At 47.5% G+C, this 22,088-nt stretch overlaps 1 protein-coding gene across 1 annotated transcript in view; it reads right to left on the bottom strand.

The window, feature by feature from the left end:
• Positions 1-13,491: 13,491 nt before the first annotated feature.
• Positions 13,492-22,088, bottom strand: part of FAM72A (family with sequence similarity 72 member A) — a 63,735-nt gene continuing 55,138 nt past the window's right edge. Inside the window, exon 5 of the mRNA XM_073670690.1 lies at positions 13,492-14,313. Within this exon, the coding sequence (XP_073526791.1) occupies positions 14,213-14,313 (101 nt within the window). The 3' untranslated portion in view covers positions 13,492-14,212. The remainder of the gene's footprint in view (positions 14,314-22,088) is intronic.

Below are 22,088 nucleotides of genomic sequence, written 5' to 3'. Positions count from 1 at the left end.
CTCTCCTGTACTTTCCGGTACTGCTGCTGCCTCTCTGTGTCCCAGTCTGCTTCTGGTGAAGTGTCCTCGGGTGTCAGGACTCCCATATCCAGATCAACAGGCAGCTTACCAGGTCTTGCTCTCATTAGGTAAGCCGGGGTACAGTTGGTAGAACCTACAGGGATGTGGTTGTATAGGTCCACCAGATCAGGCAGTTTCTCAGGCCACAGACTGCGTTCTTCCAGGGGCAACGTTTTCAGAAGGTCTATCACCACCTGGTTCATCTTCTCGCAGAGTCCATTGGTTTGCGGATGATAGGGTGTTGTTCTTATCTTCCGGCAGCCATACAGAGTGCAGAACTCCTGGAAGACTTCCGCTTCAAAGGCAGGTCCCTGGTCCGTCAGCACCTGCTCTGGGTATCCGTGTGGACGGCAGAAGTGCTGCTGAAAGGCTCTAGCTGCTGTTTGAGCCGTTAAGTCCTTGACGGGGACTACAACCAAGAACCGGGAGTAGTGATCCACGATGGTTAACGCATAGACGTAGCCACTTCTGCTGGGGGTCAGTTTTACATGATCCAAGGCTACCAGTTCCAACGGCTGCCTGGTGACAATGGACTGCAGGGGAGTCTTCTGACTGGCACGGTCCTTCCTTCTTAGGTTGCATGGGCCACAGTCTCTGCACCACCTCTCGATGGTTCCTCTCATGCCTACCCAGTGGAACCGCCCGCGCAGCAGGAACTCCAGCTTCTTCCATCCGAAGTGCCCAGCTCCGTCGTGGTATGCCTCCAGTACCATAGCCGCGTCTCTTCTTGGCACCACTACTTGCCAGATCAGTTCATGCGTCCGGGAGTTAACCATTCTACGGCACAACTTCCCCTTGTAAAGGAACAGTCGACTCTTCTCAGCCCACAGTTGCTTGGTTTCCTCCGGAGCGTCTGGGTCAAGACGAGCATCTGGCTGAGTCAGCATCTCCTTCACCAGTCGGACGGCGGGGTCACTGTCTTGCGTTTCCGCCCAGTTGTAATGAGGTAAGGGGTTGAAGGTAGCGGATTGCTTACCCCTTACACGGTGGGAATACTGGGTAGTCCCATGACGGTGGAACGTGGGGAGTTCAACTTCTTCCAGCTCCTCTGGATCTTCCCCTACGTCCGGTAGGTTTGGCATTCTGGACAAGGCATCCGCGTTGGTATTGGAGCGTCCTGCCCGGTATTTGATCGTGAATTCATAGTTGGACAGGCGGGCCATCCATCTCTGCTCCAGGGCACCGAGTCTTGCAGTGTCCAGGTGTGTCAACGGGTTGTTATCCGTGTACACGGTGAACCGGGAAGAGGCGAGGTAGTGCTTAAAGCGTTCGGTGACTGCCCACACCACTGCCAGGAACTCTAGCTTGAATGAGCTGTAATTCTCAGGGTTTCTTTCGGTGGGTCGCAGTTTTCGGCTGGCGTAAGCAATTACCCGTTCTCTCCCCTGCTGGATCTGGGACAGTACGGCTCCTAGCCCGATGTTACTTGCGTCGGTGTAGAGGATAAAGGGCTGGCTGTAATCAGGGTATGCCAGGATTTCATCCCCCGTGAGGGCCATCTTCAGCTGGCGGAAGGACTCTTCTTCCAGCTTCTCCCATCTGAAGGGCGGCTTCTGGTTCTTGGCCTTCCTGGACTGGCCTATCAGGAGGTCCTGCATAGGAGCTGCCTTTTTGGTGAAACCGGGAATGAATCTTCGGTAGTAGCCTACCAACCCGAGGAACTGCCGTACTTCCTTTACGCTGGAGGGTCTTGGCCATTCCTTAATCGCGGTGATCTTATCAGGGTCGGGAGCCACTCCGTCAGCACTCACCACGTGTCCCAGGTACTGCACTTTTGGTTTTAGCAGGTGACACTTCGACGGTTTCACCTTCAGACCGTAGTTTGCCAGGGCTTCAAACACTTCCGCCAGGTGTTTCAGGTGGTCCTCGTAGGTTTTGGAATAAACTATAACATCGTCCAGGTACAGCAGGACCGTCTCAAAGTTCCGGTGTCCCAGACAGCATTCCATCAATCGTTGGAAGGTTCCTGGTGCGTTGCAGAGTCCGAACGGCATGCAGGTAAACTCGCTAAGTCCCATCGGGGTGGTGAATGCGGTCTTCTCCCGGTCCGCCTCTGCTACAGGAACCTGCCAGTACCCGCTAGTGAGATCCAAAGTGGAGAAGAAGTTAGCAGATTTTAAAGCAGCCAAAGACTCCTCTATCCTTGGTAAGGGGTACGCATCTTTGTGTGTGATACGGTTGATTTTCCGGTAGTCTACACACATTCTCATGGTGTTGTCTTTTTTTTTAACCAAGACTAGTGGAGCTGCCCAGGGACTACAGCTATCCCTGATTACCCCAGCCTCCTTCATGTCTCTAAGCATCCCCTTGGCGTGTTGGTAGTGTGCAGGGGGTACGGGTCGGTATCTCTCCTTTATGGGAGGATGGTCTCCCGTGGGGATGTGGTGTTCTACCCCCTTTACTCGCCCGAAGTCTAACGGGTGTTTACTAAACACTCTCTCGTACTCTTGAACCACCCGATAGACTCCCTGTTTCTGGTGTGAGGGAGTGGAGTCAGTACCCAAATGTAGTTGCTGACACCAGTCCTCCATTTGTTGCTTAGAGCCGTTACCTTCCTCTGGTTGAGATGGAGGCAAGGGTTCCACGGCCTGTACAGAATTCTGGTTTATGGTGAACAATTTGGCTAGCGTGGCATACCGGGGCAGGTGTACTTCTCTCTCCCCGATATTTATGATGCGAACGGGCACCCTCCCATGGCGCACATCGACCACCCCCCGTGCTGTCAAAATGGTGGGCCTACTGTCTGAGTAGACTGGTTCCACCATTGCCTGGTAATCTCTACCTCTCAGACCAATAGCTGCCCGGCACCAAATCATCATTTCACTTTTCGGGGGCATGGCAATAGGGAAAGGGTCACACATTCTCACGCTACCAATCTCACCACCGGAGAGTTCCACCTGTTGCCGTCGCATCAGTGCCCGGATCTCTTTTTGGAGCACTCGCTGCTGGCCGGAACTGGCGTTCTTGGCAACCTGCTGTAAAATGAGAATCACCTCTGCAAGACAATTTTCAATCACATTAATTCCTAGAGTTATCTTTGGGTGACTCTCGCGCTTGTCAATGTCCACAATGATCAGTCCCTGTGCTGCCAGTTCGACTCTACCGATTTTAATGGTCACCTCTTTAAATCCGATCTGTGGCACGGGCTGACCATTGCTGGCGATGATACTCAAGTCGTCGTCAGGGTAGCGGGTTATGTCCGAGTCATTCCAGTACTGCTTGAAGAGCACGTACGGGATGGTGGTGACCTGTGACCCGGTGTCCAGTAGGGCACTCATAGGAATGCCATCCAGTACCACAGGCAAGACTGGACGTCCTCCCACGTATTTGTCACGCCAGTTCGATGGGCCTGGTGATCTTATTCCTAGGGGTTGGCCCTCTACCCCAGGTTGTGCCAGTTTAAAGGACAGTACCTTGCCATATGTCCGGGTTGATTGCAGCGGCGGCAGATGGGTTGTCCGTCCTCGTTGTATCGGTCGCTGGGTTTTCCTCTGGCCGGTGGGGTCCTCCTTGGTCGGCGCCACGGGATGTCCTCCGGTCCGGATGCCAGCTGGATCTTCCCTGGAGTAGAAACCTGTAAAGACTGCACAGTTCGGGTTAGCGCAGCAACGCTTTTAGTTAGCTCTTGGACCTGATGGTGCAGGTCTGTAGCCGGGTCATTGTTTAAAGCCTGCGCATCAGCTCCCACAGGCCCTGCCGACAAGGGCACCGTCCCCTGGTGGTAAGTGGTAGTAGGGCGTCTGTGGGTCACAGCGCCACCTGGTGCCGGTTCTCGGAGCACCCGGATGGCTCTGTCCTTGAACTGTGCAAAGTCCAGATGAGGGTCCTGTAAGGCCATTGCCCGCAACTGGGTTCGGTGGGCATTGCAATGTAGACCCTCTATAAATTGTTCAGTCAACAGCTTGTCTTCGTTTCCCACGCCGTCAGGGTCGGCCTGCTTAATGGCTCTCAGGGCCTCTTGTAGGTTTAGTGCATAGTCCCTTATATTCTCATGTGCTCGCTGCTTGCACCCGTAGAATCTAAGCTTGATCTCGGCTGAGGTACGAGTATCAAAGGTGTCCTTCAGCCGGGCTAGTATCTCTGCGACAGTCCTCCTCCTCCCGAGTGGCCAGGACTTTACCTCCCTTTGGGCTGCCCCTGTTAATTGAGCCACCAGGATGCTCACTTTTTGCTCCTCTGTGAGGGGGTACACCTGGAAGAGGCTATCCAGCCTTTCTCTGAAGTCATTTAGGGTATGTGACTCCCCTGAGTACTGGGGTAGCCAGGCTGCCCACGGGATATAGGGCATAGTGAAAGGCATGACCGCAGCAGCGGTGGCGCTGGCGGTGGCAGTGAAGCTCTCCTCTGTATCCGACATCCTCCTCCCCCCTAGTGGACCGTGGCCTACCTTGCGATGATCCTCTTCCGTAGGCCGCGGCTCCGCAGTGGATCGTCAGGGTTGAGGACCTTCCGTCGCGCTCCTGTGACGTCGGCGTCTGCTGGGCTCCTTCCAGGACCTTACGCAACGTCCGGACGTGAGGCGGAGCTTCAGTTCTCGCGCGCTTTCGGAGTCCACGCCCCTCTTCTTCCCGCGCGGCGTCCTCAAGATGGCGTCCAATAGCGGGAAAACTCCACGGATGGCGGGAAGAAGGCAGAAAATGGCGTCGGATGGCGGGAAAACTCCACGGATGGCGGGAATCCTCTGGAATTGGCGGGAATCCTCACCACAGGTAAGTTTAAAAGTCTCTTTTTCAGGCACGCAGTACCCGGTGGTTGCGGGCACGAGATCCTGCCGACTACGCCAAAGTTGACGCGCCCCCTGGGCCTGTGCTGCTGCTGCTGTGCAGGGGGAATACCCGGAGCCGGATCTGATAGGTGTAGTAGTCCTCGTGGCGGTGACCCGGTCCGTGCCCAGGGTGTCAAACCAAGTGGCAGAACTTAGAATAAGATGTTATATTGTTCGACTACGCCACCCGTTGAATGCGGTTATGAAGCCGCCGCTGCAGGGCAGACCGCTGAGGCCGGTGGTACAGTTGTGCAGCGTGGATAGTATAACCCCCAACGGGAGGGGTATGGCCTCAGGGCAGCGAACGTGGATGATGGGGATAGCAGAATTGCACGCAGGCACCAGGAACCACTCAGAGACGGTACGGTGTAGTTCAGGGTCTTTACTGGTGGCAAAGGTAGACCCTCCCGGGAGTACTGGCTAGCGATCGGGGCCTGGTCAGTCCGTGAGCAGATAGGATCTCCCCCGGCCAGGCGGAGTTGTAGGCCTCCCCAACTTATTGTACTCTCCCTGGCTACCTTGCTAGAAGCGGGTAAAAGTAGCCCACGTCCCTGAGTGTACCGTGTGGTGCTCACCCGTATGGCCGGTGACTCGGGACCTTCTGGTAGCCTCCGCTCCACAACGGCGGTGCTGGTCCCTTGCGTGTGATCGTGCCTTCGGGTTTCTTGGCCAGAGGACCTGAAATCCCCTGCTGGTCGGTTTCTGCTGCTGGGTATGGATCAGTCCCCACTGCCTCGGACTCCGTGTCCGGTGAGATCTCTTCAGTCAGGACGAGCTCTACAGCTTCCAGTCTCTGACCCCTTTTATCACTGCTCCCACATAGCTCCTGATCTTGCTCTCCCTGTATCTGCTCCACTCCAGACCAGACTGTGTCTCTGTCTGGGACTCCTCTTCTTCTCCTCTAACCCCGCCTCAGCCCCAGTTTATATAGGGGAAGTTCTTCCCCTCCCAGGACTGGGCAGGAAGTGTTGCATGCTTAGGGTTCCTGACCAGGAGACCTCCCACCTGCTCTCAGACGTAATATTGCTATTACTGTGGTAACCAGACCCCTGGGGTGCCACAATCTTATCTTTGGTTTTGTATGCTTTATTGTCAGTAAGTAAAAGTTGAGTAATAATCTGACAACATTGTTCTCAGCAGCGACCTGGTAGTCAGAGATGCGTCCAGATGTCTTCCCCTTGTTGTTCCCATTCCATTTGAGCACTGTTTCCATCCATTCAAGCAATTTTCCTGCCCCCCTAGCCCTTCTGTTAGGGTCTTCCAGAAAAATGCTTGAGCTTCCCATTGACTTATAATACACTCAGTACTTGAGTCGAGCCCATCCGACCTGCTCGATTCGAATACCGAGAACTCAAGCATTTTAGTGCTCACTCATCACTAGATTTAAAAAAAAAAAAGGTAGCTGATGAAGGAGGACATGACCAGACCTGTCCATTAGCCTCTTCCAATTATAACACACTGCACATAGGTAAGACATCTTTCAATTGGAGAAGGCCGATGGACAGGTCGGTCACTTGTTCCTCCATCAGCTGCCATTTTGAGAATAAAAGCTTTGCGCAAATTGTGAAGAAGGCTGCACTAACAAGCAGACAGCACTTCACAAAGAAGGAGAAGCTCTAACACTTATATTAGTAGGTGTCAAAATAATTTCTCCACATTTGTTAAAGTAAAGATAAAGTGGCTAACAACTTTAAAGGGGTTTATAGTGCTCAAACCCATTTCAAATTGCTTAAATTAGTTATTCAAGACTTTTTTCCTATTAGGCTAAACACTACCTGCCTGCTAACTACCTGCCTGTTCTACCGTGCAATGATCCCTCCCAGCTCAGAAGTGTTACGGACCACTTCTGACAGTGATTCTCTTATGTCCTGTGACTTCACATTGACAGAGCAGTTCCTTCTCTTCCTCTGTGCTCTGTCGACAGGGAATCACTATCGACGTCATGGTGATTGACAGATGGTTCAGCCTAATGCAGTGGGGAGCCAGCTGTCAATGATCATGGTGTTGACAGTGATGCCTCGTCTACAGAGCAGAACAGAAGAAAAGAAACTGCTTTGTCGACATGACTACACTGGAAATCAGAGAATTGAGGTCAGGAGTGGCCCGTGAGAGTTCTGTTCTGGGAGAGACCGCTGCACAGCAGAACAGACAGGTAGTAAGCAACTACCTGCCAATATCTGCTCAGCCTCATAGGAAAAAAAAAAGACTACCCCTTTGAGGTTCTCTTACATTACCCAACTTGTGCCACAAACAACTGCCATTAAGCTACTTGCTTGCTGATTAGTAGTCGTCTAATAGCCTGTGTAAGATGGCCGCCGGACATGTCCTTGAGGGGAGATATGTATCGCTGAGGTTGGTAGCTTCAATGATGTTGACGCACCCCCTGGGGCATGTGGGGTACTCGGTAGCCGGGCCAGTTTGTGCTGGGGATGTCACGGTGGTAGTGACCCGGTCCGTGGCCCCGGGCGGTCAAATAAAGAACAGTTAATTGGGGAAAATGTTTGTGACGCCACCCGTGGTATGCGGCTATATGGGGCCGCCGCTGCGGTGCAGATCCACTGAAGCTGATGGTGACGCAGCAGAGTTGGTTCAGCTCTCCACGGATAGAGCTAAGCTCCAGGGCAGTATATAGTGGATTTTTGAGGTGGATATTGCTGGTGTAGTGTGAGGCAGGTGATGATGCAGCAATTAGTCAAGGACACAGTGGGGTGCAGTCTTCAGGCTTTACTTACAGTTGTTAAGCTGCTCCAGGTTACAATGGCCAGATTATAACCGCCCACGTTGTCTTGTGTCCTCCGGGGAAGTGATCCAGCCAACTCTCAGGTATCTTGGAAGCACTTGAACGGGACCCCTTTCTGTGTACCTCTCCAGGTCGTCTCCTTCTGCGCTGGCTCTCGTCCTCCTGCCCTGTGCCTCACACACAGTGTCCCGAGCCAGTGGCTGCGGGCCTTGTCGGGCGACGTCCGGTCTGTCCCCTTGGTTCTATATGGCCACCTTTTCGGCGATTGAGTGTGGAGTGTGGTTACAGCACATGAAATACTGCAACCTCCGGTTTGCTAGCTGAGCCCTAAAGTACTCCACTAGGCTGGGGCCGGTCCCCTACTGCGGCTTGATCCCTCCACGTCAGCGTGAATTCGGGCTCATGGGTGGCATTTCGCACTCGCCGTGCCCCTGGGATCCCTTCTGTCTCTCTCTGGAGCCTTTCCCACTGCTTCGGTTTCTCTCCTCACTTTCCTCCTCTGAACTGTGCTCCTGCTCCAAGCACTGGAACAGGAGACTCCCCTCTTGCTCCCCTGAGCAGAACTCCAACTAGACTCCTTCTAGATCTTTCCGCCTTCCTTATATACCCTTCCTGTCTGTGCTCCCCTAAACTTCTTCCTCCACCCACACCCACTACATGGTTCCCTGTCTTTTGGTTCCCCCCCTTCCAGCCAGGGACAGGGCTCAGCAGTGACCAAGTGCATCTTGCCCCGCCTGCTGGTCTGGAGTGGTGTAGTGTTGGATGTAGGTGTGTGGGTCCCGGGTAGTGCTCCCTCCTTACCTGAGAGTGGGGTACCACACCTCTGGACGAGATGCAGTACCTCTGTGGCAACTGGACCCGCAGGGGCGCCACACCCCCCCCCCCCCCGTTAAACACAGCACGTCCGCGGGCTGGAACAGAGTAAAAACAAAAATTTAAAACATGCAAAATTTTTAGGATGCATCCACATAGAAGAACTGTACATAAATAACTTTTCTTCCCTTTATGTGAGGCACTTTTCTTAAACGTTACTTACTGGTGTAAGTGCAAAGTGGGGGGACCCGTCCACAACAAACCCCCAATGTAGGCCCTGGGCGTGGCTGCAGGGCATAGCTGATCCACTTGTTGGACCACGTCTTCGGCCACGCCAAACGGGTTTTTGTTCAGTGGTGTTTTAAAACCAAGAGGAAGCACATTAAGAAGTGCTAACTTTTTACAATTAAAGTTTTCGGGTTAATCATTGTCCTTAACCACAATGTCTTTTTTACAAAACCGGGTAACTATAAAAACTGTTTTGTTTTTTATTAAACACATTTTCTTTTCTTTTTTTCACACAAAACTTTCCACACAAGGATTATGCTAATACCCTTCCGAGTAACTATATACAGTTTTCTGATCATAAGTTCAGTTTAACAGTGGTGCTCCCTCTGGGGGAACATGGGCCCACCACTAGATGGCCCAGCCGGGTCATCAGCTTCTGATGACAGGGGTACGTTCTCCTCCACCACCACCCTGCGCACATGTAGGGCGTACCACCCCCGTTCTCCGCGGTGACGGGTATAAGTGATTCTGTCACCGAGGTAAAGATCCCATCCTGGGTGTCCCTGCTGTAGGTGGGACTCCACGTCGCGCCGGTTCACGAATAGATACGTGGCCACTTGAGGCTCCCGAATGAAGCCCCATCCTCCTTCCAGGTCAAACTTGACCACGGTTCCCTCGGCATGGGGACTGGGTTTGACAGGCTTGGTTTGCGGGCCTGGGTCTTAGCCTGCATGTTGCGAACCTCCATTGCCTTCCACCGCTCCTGACGCTCCGCTGCCAGTTTTCAGAGTTCCCGTTGACAGTACTCCTTTCTCCTGAGGGCCTCTGTTTGGGTCTCCCGAATGAATCCCATAAGGTTGCCCTCTGGGTTGTCCCACCTGTATTCTTCTCCTCCTTTACAGGCAACCAGTGGCGCGGGCATTAGAGGGGTTCCCTGCTGGTCCTCAATCTTTGCGGACCAGTCCCACTCGGCGCGCCCGTGCACCCAGCCGAGTGTAGGGGCAGATGGTTCCTCCAGGGGGCCTAGGAGGGTGACAGTGTTGTCGGCGCCCAGGGCAGGGGTGTTGCCGTGGCCTGCTCTCACGGCCGCTCCGGCACTGAGTGGCGCCTCCGGGTTCAGGACAGGTTATGCCGGGGTTGGGGTGCTGGTGGTAGGACTTAGCGTGGACCTCTGTCGGGCTAGCTTTACCAGCAGCTCGTCCTTCCACTGCGCAACGACGGCCTGCTGGGCTTCCTCAATCCGCCGGCCCAGCTCCTGTACCTCTGCAAGCAGGAAACCCATATCCTCCAGGGGTAGCTTGCCCAGGACTCCCTCCAGGTTAAGGGGTGAATCTTCTGGCTGCAGACCACGGGCAGGAGTCTGGTTATTTCTTCCGTCCATGGCGCCTGACGGGTGTATTCTGACCCCACTGCCGGTGGCCCCGCCCTGTCTGTAAAGTTTTTCTCCTCCTCTCCCCTTTCGGGGGCGGTTCCACTCCAGCTTGTTGGACAAGTCTAAGTGTATGGCCGCTGGTGCATGGGGCGGGGTCCATTTTTGGCGCCATTCTGAAACCTGGCCCACGATGGGAGGCTTCTTTTCGTCATTTATCACACACATAATGGCGCCCGTTCTTCTGGGGAAGGCGCTGCATTCAGTATTAAACACAGACTATAGGTGCAAGGGACCCGTGGTAACGGGTCGGTTCATCCTGTTCGTGAAGTCAAGTTGACGCGCCCCCTGGGGCCGTGGGGTACTCGGTAGCCATTGACAGTGACCCAGTCCGTGGCCCCGGGCCGTCAAATAAAGAACAGTTAATTGGGGAAAATAAAGTGTTTGGGGAAAATGTTTGTGACGCCACCCGTGGTATGCGGCTATATGGGGCCGACGCTGCGGTGCAGATCCACTGGGGCTGATGGTGACGCAGCAGAGTTGGTTCAGCTCTCCACGGGTAGATCTAAGCTCCAGGGCAGTATATTGTGGATTTTTGAGGTGGATATTGCTGGTGTAGTGTGAGGCAGGTGATGGCGTAGCAATTAGTCAAGGACACAGTGGGGTGCAGTCTTCAGGCTTTACTTACAGTTGTTAAGCTGCTCCAAGTTGCAATGGCCAGGTTATAACCACCCAGGTTGTCATGTGTCCTCCGGGGAAATGATCCAGCCAACTCTCAGGTATCTTGGAAGCACTTGAACGAGACCCCTTTCTGTGTATCTCTTCAGGTCGTCTCCCTCTGCGCTGGCTCTCGCCCTCCTGCCCTGTGCCTCACACACAGTGTCCCGAGCCAGTGGCTGGCGGGCCTTGTGGGGCGACATCCGGTCTGTCCCCTTGGTCCTATATGGCCACCTTTTCGGCGATTGAGTGTGGAGTGTGGTTACAGTACATGAAATACTGCAACCTCCCTTCCTGTCTGTGCTCCCCTAAACTTCTTCCTCCATCTACACCCACTACATGGTTCCCTCTCTCTTGGTTCCCCCCCCCTTCCAGCCAGGGACAGGGCTCAGCAGAGACCAAGTGCATCTTGCCTTGCCTGCTGGTCTGGAGTGGTGTAGTGTTGGATGTAGGTGTGTGGGTCCCGGGTAGTGCTCCCTCCTTACCTGAGAGTGGGGTACCACACCTCTGGATGAGATGCAGTACCTCTGTGGCAACTAGACCTGCAGAGGCGCCACAATGTAAAAACGGGAAAGCATGCTCCAGCACACATAGTGCTGAGAGGCTTAATAGGGCATATCAGGGCCGATTTTTATGAGCAGTCATAAGAGACGGGGATTGGCTGCTCACATATCCCCACCACAGGGTGTGTGTATAAAATGGAGACCAGCTGTCTCATTCAGTGTCTGTGGCAGGAGGTGTGTAGACCTCCAGCGTGTCTGTGCTACAAGACACTGTCTGTGAGCGGGCGAACCCGCAGTATTGTATGGACTAGTTATTTCCCTGTTTTGTTACTTTGTGCCGGACAAGGCTGTCTTTTGTTTACCTTGCAAGTGCGGTTTATGAGGCCTGAATAAACCTGCCTTGGACACTTTTAAGAAACTGACTCCTGTGCCTACCTTAAAAGCAGCTGAGTGAGTACCAAACCCTACACCTGTTATTGAAGAAAAAACTCTAGGGAAAGGGAAAAGGGAAATGTCCAGCTCACCAAGCACAGCAAAGTGGAAGCCTCCATCGTGGGAATGCAGTGCACGGACTCCAGACTGGCATCTGGGCAACAAGCAGGAAGAAAAAAATGGGGGTGGGGGTTCCAACGTGTTAGAACCCCCATTTTTTCTTCCTAATAGCCAGTTGCACAGACGGACCACTCTTCAGATGTGCGCTGAACAAACAACAAATGATTCTGTGCACATAGGCTGCCATTGACCTCGGCAGCGCAAGTCCTGTTTACATAGGACTATGTGCTACTGAGAATGACGATCTTTTGTGCAGTGCAAAATGCTTGCTCTTCCAGTGATCAGCAGCTTGTCTAGACTGCACGATTATTGTGAGCGGGCGTTCCTAAGAACGCCCTTTGTTTAGATCATTCATTATGTGAGATATACACTCATCAATACTGAAATAGCGACACCAAGAAGGAAAAGTCGTGGAATTATGAAAATCACAGGATCGATAGACATGTAAGTTCTCATTCAGATATCAGGTATTCTCGTTCAAGTGCTAGCCGAGGTTTCCATGTCTATGGGGCCATTCACATGTCCAGGATTTTTCAATCCATGGAAAATCGCAAAGACATGTCAGATTTTGATCCGAGGGTCAGATCAAAATAGGCAATGCAAGTCAAGGGGTCCATGAAATATTCGGACTGCACTTGATTGATATCCAAGTGTGGTACCATTTTCACGGACTATCAGAAAGGAGAAGGCAGAGAAACTTTTTTTTTCCCACGTACGAAAAAAACTAATGACACTTGGACCACACTCTGATCAAAATAATCAGTCCGTTCTTGTCGTGAGTGAGAAAATGGGACAACTGAATGAGGTCTCTGTGTTATGTAAATGTCAAGAAAATGGAAAGAAAAAGTTCAAAACATCTTGATTTATATGGTATTGAGTATGAGCGTCACGCTAAGAAATACACAAACTTACATGCCTTGACATGTATCAGTGAGGTTATTAATGGTTGTCTGAGGAATGTACTGTTAGACTAAACGGGCACGCAAATCATCAAGCTGGTCGTCTGACTTGCAGCCTAATATCATTAAATACCTTCTGATGGTTTGTGTAGACACTGACACCTTTCACTTAGTATGGAAAATCCAATTTTACTCGCAATATAGAATGGATCAATCGTGGAACCAGTGGTACGGCCATTTCTCAAAAGAGTCCCAATGCCAGGCCGAATGTTGGTCAAGCTGTGAACAAGCTGTGTGGCCTACACGTGCTACCATTGTCTGCAATGTCCTTGGGAACATCTGGGATGTCACTGGTCAGCAATTGGTCTTCCAATTTCAAATTGGAGTAGTCTATAAATGAGGGGTTTGAATACTAAATAGAGCCTTTTTAATCTACGTTGCGAGATTACGACTTCACCAATGTTATCTTACCTCAATCTATAACGATTATTTCAACTGAATTTTCCATTTAAGTGCTGAGCCCTTTCTTTTGTAAGTCTATGGCCCCGATTCATCACAGCAATTTTGCCAGAATTCTGGAGTAAATTGCTTTGAAAAGATGCTAAATTTTGTCGTAATTCAGAGTTGCGTAAAAATTTAGCGACTTTTGGTGTTTTCAATTCATTTTCTCCTAGCTCTGCTCGTTCTGGGACAGGGACACGGAGGAGGCATGACTCCACAGCTCATCTAATTCATGAAGAGCTGTGGCATTCCATATGCCAAAAACATCTTACTCCAGTCAGGAACTGGAGTAACATTTATTGTGTGGCACACAGAGGCGCAGGCCACTTGTCAAATGCAGCAGATCAGGAGTGTCTGACTCCACAATGCCCATGATAACATCACCAGTCTTGATGAATCAGGGCCTCTATGTTAAAGCTGTTTTCACATCTACTTTCAAAACATAGGATGCAGAGCCTTACATTTCCAGAATAATCTATCGTTTTATACCATTCAACCAAATATTTCACTCAATTGTACAATTAGTCGTTTCTTACAAAAATTACTGATCTATACAGTACACTAGTATGACATATAAAACAATATAAAAAAATAATTTTGCAAACAATTTTAGGAAAATATATTATGTTATATAATATATCCACATATAAAATGTTCTGTTATTCTGATATCTACAGCCATACCCTTCACTAGAGAGAGGTCTGTGGTAGGCATGTACTGCAGCATCATAAAAGGCATTTTTTAAAGATGACTTTAGTCCATCCATAAAACCTGCAAGAGAGGTGAGTTTTAATTCAAAATAAAAAGTAAATGGAACGTGTAAAATGATTCCTGACTTTTTCGCCATAGTTTTGCTTTTGCAGAAATAACTCAAATTCCAGTGTATTGGTGTTTATAAGACTCTGCCGGCATAAAAATTCACCTCCTTTTCGTCTTTATTTATTTTTTTTTTCTGTTTTGCAAATATTTTTGGAAATGTAAACTGCTGCAAAATATGGTCATGCTGTATAAATAAAAAGTAATAAAAATATGGAGTATCGCAGTCTTCTGTAGAGAAATACAACTTCATCTAAGGTAAACCTCATGCTCATCCTCACACAGGTTTAATAAGCCATCACGTTTTTCATCAGTGTCTGGTAGATCTTTCCAGCGCAGTATGTGCTTTCCTAGCAAACATAAGCAGACCAGAAGTGAATGTTCATTAGTACAATCTTAAAACGCTTTAAGTAAAAGTATATGTAGAATTCAGCCCATTATTTTTGTGCTCATTTCAGGCTGAGGCCGTGTACCCCAGCAAATGACCTGTCACTCATCCAGGGGAGGGTGCTACTAGGTAGGGAATACAGCGCGAGGCAGAGAAGCTAGAAGTGCCCCATCATGGCCCTTCCAGACAACTTCAAAAACGCTATTTCTCACTGCTGGAGCAGCGCTTTGAAATCCTAAAGGGATCAACTGGCTTTAAAGGGCTACACAATCATATTAACGGTTGGAGGTAAAAGTTTACGACAGGTTCCCCTTAAGCCTCAGAATATGATTATATCAATGTAACAAATCCTGTCATTTTTAAATATAAAGAAGTAAATAAAAAATAAAGAACATTTAATTTTAAATACTGCACTATGTTGTAATGAGTCTTCCATCCTGTAGGTGGCACTAGCAAAGAGCATGTGAAATTCTGACTACAAAAGGCCCATCTGCGAGAGAACGTCACTTTTACGAATGTCTATGCAAATAATGACTAACGATGACAATATAACAAAACTATTTCATTGTGTCCTAATAATGGCCTAAAGGGTTCAGATATAGAGTGACGATTTTAACAGGTAGTTTAATGTATACAGCATCCCCCAATGGTTGATGAATATTCCCTGCTCTCTTGTCGATATCGTCCATAAATCAATCTGTCAACATGCCAGCATTTTCCTAGCACTGCAGTAAAGTACACATTCATCTACATTGCTGCGTTCGCCTCTCTGTATCGGTCAATAAGGCCATATGGGCTTTGTACTCTTTTGCCCTATCTTTTCTACAGTCAAAAGAACCATAATAGCAATAGAAACAGTTAAATATGAAAGGGCATTGTGTGCTGTTGACTTAATCCTTGTTTCTCTGCACAGATTTCAATTACATCTGCCAAATAGTGTCCCGGGGAATGCTAAACATGTGTAACTTGGCAGCGCTCCCCTGCACTGATCACGGGCATGAAGTCCTGCTTTATCGTCAGTAAACACCTGTAAATGGAACATCACTATGCAGAAAACAATGGCGTCTTTAGCAGTCTGCTTAATGAGCCAGAATAACGTGGGTACAAGAGACTGGCATTAAGACGGGGCTCACTGTGACATAATCTAAACGAGCAGGCTTGTGTGATTTACAATGCAATAATGAATAAGTATTACAAGATCCTTCATTTAGAGAAGAAAAGTAAAGTTTGGTGCTAGGATAGCCAGTTAAAAAGAAAACAACTTTTATAGCTTTCAGTAACAGAATAAAATAGGGAATGGTGAATAAAATACTCTTTGCTGTTGGAATGTCAGTCGGTTATGGTTTGATGAGCTGGAGGTCATTTTATTGAGCTAAGCATATTAGCCACTGAGCCAGCTCTTGTGTTTTTAGTTTTCTGGAGTCAATTATCCATCAAATAAAATATTGGAATATATATATTCAGGGCCCTGTGATGTGCAGGTGAGGTGGGGAAAGTATGGAAATAGGGCTAGTAGGCGGGCATTTCTTGGCGTCTGGGGGACGCGAAGCTTAGCAGAAATAATTTAATAAAAAAGCTATTACACAGCAACCAGACCGCTAATATGGGCTATAAAGGTAAGCATAGATTCACATTTCTATCACCTGTATGCCCATATTAGCGGTCTGAAAAGTCCCAGGGGGTGACAGATTCCCTTTAAATTTTAATGACAACCAAAAACATCCAAATGACCCTGATCAAAAGTTCACATACCCCAGTTCTTAATACCGTGTATTGCCCCTTCTAACATTAATGACAGCTTGAAGTCTTTTGTGGTAGATGTGGATGAGGTTCTTTATTTTCTCAGATAGTAAAGCTGCTCATTCTTCTTGGCAAAAAGCCTCCAGTCCCTGTAAATTTCTGGGCTGTCTAGCATGAACTGCGCACTTGGGATCTCCCCAGAGTGGCTCAATGATATTGAGGTCAGGAGACTAAGATGGCCACTCCAGAACCTTCACTTTGTTATGCTGTAACCAATGACAGGTCGACTTGGCCTTGTGTTTTTGGATCATCGTCATGCTGGAACGTCCAAGTACGTCCCATGCGCAGCTTCCAGGCTGATAAGTGCAAATTTGCCTCCAGTATTTGCTGATAACGTGCTGCATTCATCTTTCCTTCAACTTTTACCAAGTTTCCTGTGCCTGTAGCTCACACATCCCCAAAACATCAGCGATCCACCTCCGTACTTTACTGTAGGAATGGTGTTCCTTTCATCATAGGCCTTGTTGACCTCTCTCCAAATGTAACGTTTATGGTTGTGGCCAAAAAGTTCAATTTTGGTCTCATCAATCCAAATTACCTTGTTCTAGAAGTTTTGAGGCTTGTCTCTGTGCTGTTTGGCGTATTGTAGGCGAGATACTTTGTGTGGTTCACATTATAAAATGGAGCCTGTTTATTTGACACATGGTCTGTGTGTGGAACTAAGAACTCCTGTGTGATATCGCCAGATTTAGCTGTTATACTGGATGCTTTTGAGTCTGTGTGTCTTGGCCTGTCTCTAATTTGAACTGTTTACTTTCCTTTTCCTACACTGAAAGGCTGTTTATTTCCTTTATTAGTGGCATGGTTTATGAAACACCAATAAACCAGCCTGGACATTAAAATGGAAACTATTCCTGTGCTCCCTCACCACGCACCCAAATGAGTAGCATTCCCACTAATATATATATATATATATATATATATATATATATATATATATATATATATGTACATATATACACACACACATACTGTATATATTTATTCACATAGGCATGTAAGACATGAAGAGGTAGGACTCTCTGTGACCTGTGCCGCTCTCACGACGGATTACTGATGGTGCTCCGTACTCCGGGGGATTGGGAGGTGGCCATGAATACATGGTTTTCTCTATTCACTTCTATGTGAGTTCCAAAAAAAGCCAAACAAGTGTCCTCGATGTTTCACAAAGATTGCATATCCCATGGATATGTCATAAAAGTCTGAGATGGGTAAACCCCTTTAAATTCACTAATTTGTGGTCTTATTGGATCAATCTTGTGAGCAATTAAATTAATATGCATGCTGTAGGGGATGATCATATTCAGAATTTTTCCCAATGCAGCTGTGTAGGCCTCTGGTAACATGCGATTAAACAAAGGCCAATATTTGTAAATAGTCAAACTGCGCTCGTTTATGGGTAGAAATTAGGCTGTGTAAATGAGCCTTTAGTGATCCTCATATAAGTTATGAGCTAAAAACATCAACCATTACAGTTAAAGAGGACCTATCACCAGGTCAAAGTGACCAGTTTTTGCCCTTATTTTATTCTCACTGCTTCCATGAGTATTCTGCTTTTTGTTTTTTAAAATCCCCCATATGGTTTCAGAGCTATGGACTTTTTTAATTAGTGCAAATTCATGTGGTCTTTACCAAGGGGGCATGTCTTAGAGTAATCGTACAGAGCAGCCTAAAGACCTCCTCTCCAGAGAATCCTGTGAGCAATGCTCTCTGAGAAAAGACCATAAAAATTTTCACTGATTAAAAAGGATCTGGAATCAATATGACAAAAATAGCCCACTGAAAAAATTAACTTTTATTAGATATGCATTAAAATATCCAAAATGGCATCAAAGAATTGTAATTATATAGGCAGAGCCTGAGATAGATCTAGACAGAACATCTTGTTGGAAAAACGTAGGGAACGTGCCATCTTCAGTGCATAAAGAGGGCAACACATCATCATGTAGCAATTTCAGATATCCAGTGACATTGAGGTTTCCATTGATGAAGAATGGCCCCACTATCTTTGTACCCCATATACCACACCATACCATCAAGATACGAGATGTGCAGCATCTGAAACTATGGATACTGGAAGCCTGTGCTAGCATTTCTTCTGCGGTGTTGCTATCAGTGTGTCAAGAGTGGGAGAAGAGGGTTACATTGACAATCCAACACAATGGGCAGCACTTTGAACACATTTTATAAATGGTCATAAACTTGTAAACAACTGATGAAAGAGTAAAGTTACGTTAAAACCAAGCGCACCATTGTTTTTCTTATGAAATTCTCAATAAGTTTGATGTGTCACATGACCCTCTTGCCATTGAAAAACATAAAGTTGGATCCAAAATGGCTGACTTCAAAATGGCTGCCATGGTCACCACCCATCTAGAAAAGTTTCCCCCCTCCCACATACTAATGTACCACAAACAGGAAGTTGATATCACCAACCATTCCCATTTAATTTAGGTGTATCCATATAAATGGCCCACCCTGTATATATATATAACACATCCTAGATCTGAATGAATGAAATATTCTCATTGAATACTTTGTTCTGTACAAAGTTGAATGTGCTGACAACAAAATCACACACAAATCATCAATGGAAATCAAATTTATTAAACAATGAAGGCCAGGATTTAGAGTCACCGCAAAATTAAAGTGGAAAAACACACTACAGGCTGATCCAACTTTGATGTAATGTCCTTAAAAGAAGTCAAAATGAGGCTCAGTATTGTGTGTAGCCTCCACGTGCCTGTATGACCTCCCTACAATGCCTGGGCATGCTCATGATGAGGTTGCGGATGGTCTCATGTGGGATCTCCTCCCAGACCTGGACTAAAGCATCCGCCAACTCCTGGACAGTCTATGGTGCAACGTGACGTGGGTGGATGGAGTGAGACATTATGTCCCAGATGTGCTCAATTGGATTCAGGTCTGGGGAACGGGCGGGCCAGTCCATAGCTTCAATGCCTTCATCTTGCAGGAACTGCTGACACATTCCAGCCACATGAGGTCTGGCATTGTCCTGCATTAGGAGGAACCCAGGGCCAACAACAGCAGCATATGGTCTCACAAGGGGTCTGAGGATCTCATCTCGGTACCTAATGGCAGTCAGGCTATCTCTGGCGAGCACATGGAGGGCTGTGCGGCCCTCCAAAGAATTGCCACCCCACACCATTACTGACCCACTGCCAAACCGGTCATGCTGAAGGATGTTGCAGGCAGCAGATTGCTCTCCACGGCATCTCCAGACTCTTTCATGTCTGTCACATGTGCTCAGTGTGAACCTGCTTTCATCTGTGAAGAGCACAGGGCGCCAGTGGCGACTTTGCCAATCCAGGTGTTCTGTGGCAAATGCCAAGTGTCCTGCACGGTGTTGGGCTGTGAGCACAACCCCTATCTGTGGACGTCGGGCCCTCATACTACCATCATGGAGTCGGTTTCTAACCGTTTGTGTAGACACATGCACATTTGTGGCCTGTTGGAGGTTATTTTGCAGGGCTCTGGCAGTGTTCCTCCTTGCACAAAGGTGGAGGTAGCGGTCCCGCTGCTGGACTGTTGCCCTCCTACGGCCCCCTCCACGTCTCCTGGTGTACTGGCCTGTCTCCTGGTAGCGCCTCCAGCCTCTGGACACTACGCTGACAGACAGCAAACCACCTTGCCACAGCTCACATTGATGTGCCATCCTGAATGAGCTGCACTACCTGAGCAACTTCTGTGGGTTGTAGAGTCCGTCTCAAGCTACCACGAGTGTGAAAGTGCAACCAACATTCAAAAGTGACCAAAACATCAGCCAGAAAGCATTGGTACTGAGATGTGGTCTGTGGTCCCCACCTGCAGAGCCACTCCTTTATTGAGTGTGTCTTGATAATTGACAATAATTTCCATCTATTGTCTATTCCATTTGCACAACAGCATGTGAAATTGATTGTCAATCAGTGTTGCTTCCTAAGTGGACAGTTTGATTTCACAGGATTTTTATTTACTTGGAGTTATACTCTGTTGTTTAAGTGTTCCCTTTATTTTTTTTGAGCAGTATATATATATATATATATATATATATATATATACAGTTATATGAAAAAGTTTGGGCACCCCTATTAATCTTAAGCTTATTGTTTTATAAAAATTAGTGTTTTTGCAACAGCTATTTCAGTTTGATATATGTAATAACTGTTGGACACAGTAATGTTTCTGCCTTGAAATGAGGTTTATTGTACTAACAGAAAATGTGCAATCTGCATTCAAACAAAATTTGACAGGTGCATAAGTATGGGCACCTCACCAGAAAAGTGACATTAATATTTAGTAGATCCTCCTTTTGCAAAAATAACAGCCTCTAGTCGCTTCCTGTAGCTTTTAATGAGTTCCTGGATCCTGGATGAAGGTATTTTTGACCATTCCTCTTTACAAAACAATTCCAGTTCAGTTAAGTTTGATGGTCGCCGAGCATGGACAGCCCTCTTCAAATGATCCCACAGATGTTCAATGATATTCAGGTCTGGGATAGCCATTCCAGAACATTGTAATTGTTCCTCTGCATGAATGCCTGAGTAGATTTGGAGCGGTGTTTTGGATCATTGTCTTGCTGAAAGATCCATCCCCTGCGTAACTTCAACTTTATCACTGATTCTTGAACATTATTGTCAAGAATCTGCTGATACTGAGTGGAATCCATGCGTCCCTCAACTTTAACAAGATTCCCGGTGCCGGCATTGGCCACACAGCCCCAAAGCATGATGGAACCTCCACCAAATTTTACTGTGGGTAGCAAGTGTTTTTCTTGGGATGCTGTGTTTTTTTGCCGCCATGCATAACGCCTTTTTGTATGACCAAACAACTCAATCTTGGTTTCATCAGTCCACAGGACCTTCTTTCAAAAAGAAATTGGCTTCTCCAAATGTGCTTTTGCATACCTCAGCCGACTCTGTTTGTGGCGTGCTTGCAGAAACGGCTTCTTTCGCATCACTCTCCCATACAGCTTCTCCTTGTGCAAATGTGCGTTGTATAGTTGACCGATGCACAGTGACACCATCTGCAGCAAGTTGATGCTGCAGCTCTCTGGAGGTGGTCTGAGGATTGTCCTTGACTGATCTCACCATTCTTCTTCTCTGCCTTTCTGATGTTTTTCTTGGCCTGCCACTTCTGGCCTTAACAAGAACTGTCCCTGTGTTCTTCCATTTCCTTACTATGTTCCTCACAGTGGAAACTGACAGGTTAAATCTCTGAGACAGCTTTTTGTATCCTTCCCCTCAACAACTATGTTGAATAATCTTTGTTTTCAGATCATTTGACAGTTGTTTTGAGGAGCCCATGATGCCACTCTTCACATGAGATTCAAACAGGAGAACAACTTGCAAGTGGCCACTTTAAGTAGCTTTTCTCATGATTGCATACACCTGGCTATGAAGTTCAAAGCTCAATGAGGTTACAAAACCAAAAAAGTGCTTTAGTAAGTCAGTAAAAAGTAGGTAGGAGTATTTAAAACAAGAAAATGATAAGGATGCCCATACTTATGCACATGTCAAATTTTGTTTGAATGCAGATTGCACATTTTCTGTTAGTACAATAAACCTCATTTCAAGGCAGAAACATTACTGTGTCCAACAGTTATTACATATATCAAACTGAAATAGCTGTTGCAAAAACACCAATTTTTATAAAACATTAAGCTTAAGATTAATAGGGGTGCCCAAACTTTTACATATAACTGTATATACAGTACAGACCAAAAGTTTGGACACACCTTCTCATTTAAAGATTTTTCTGTATTTTCATGACTATGAAAATTGTACATTCACACTGAAGGCATCAAAACTATGTATTAACACATGTGGAATTATATACTTAACAAAAAAGTGTGAAACCACTGAAAATATGTCTTATATTCTAGGTTCTTCAAAGTAGCCACCTTTTGCTTTGATGACTGCTTTGCACACTCTTGGC

This window comes from Phyllobates terribilis, unplaced genomic scaffold, assembly GCF_046119375.1.
Source record: "Phyllobates terribilis strain yellow unplaced genomic scaffold, ASM4611937v1 Scaffold_2__4_contigs__length_985480577, whole genome shotgun sequence".
NCBI classification, from domain to species: Eukaryota; Metazoa; Chordata; class Amphibia; order Anura; family Dendrobatidae; genus Phyllobates; species Phyllobates terribilis.
The sequence above is the reverse complement of the archived record's forward strand: the minus strand, read 5'-3'. Positions and strand labels throughout refer to the sequence as shown.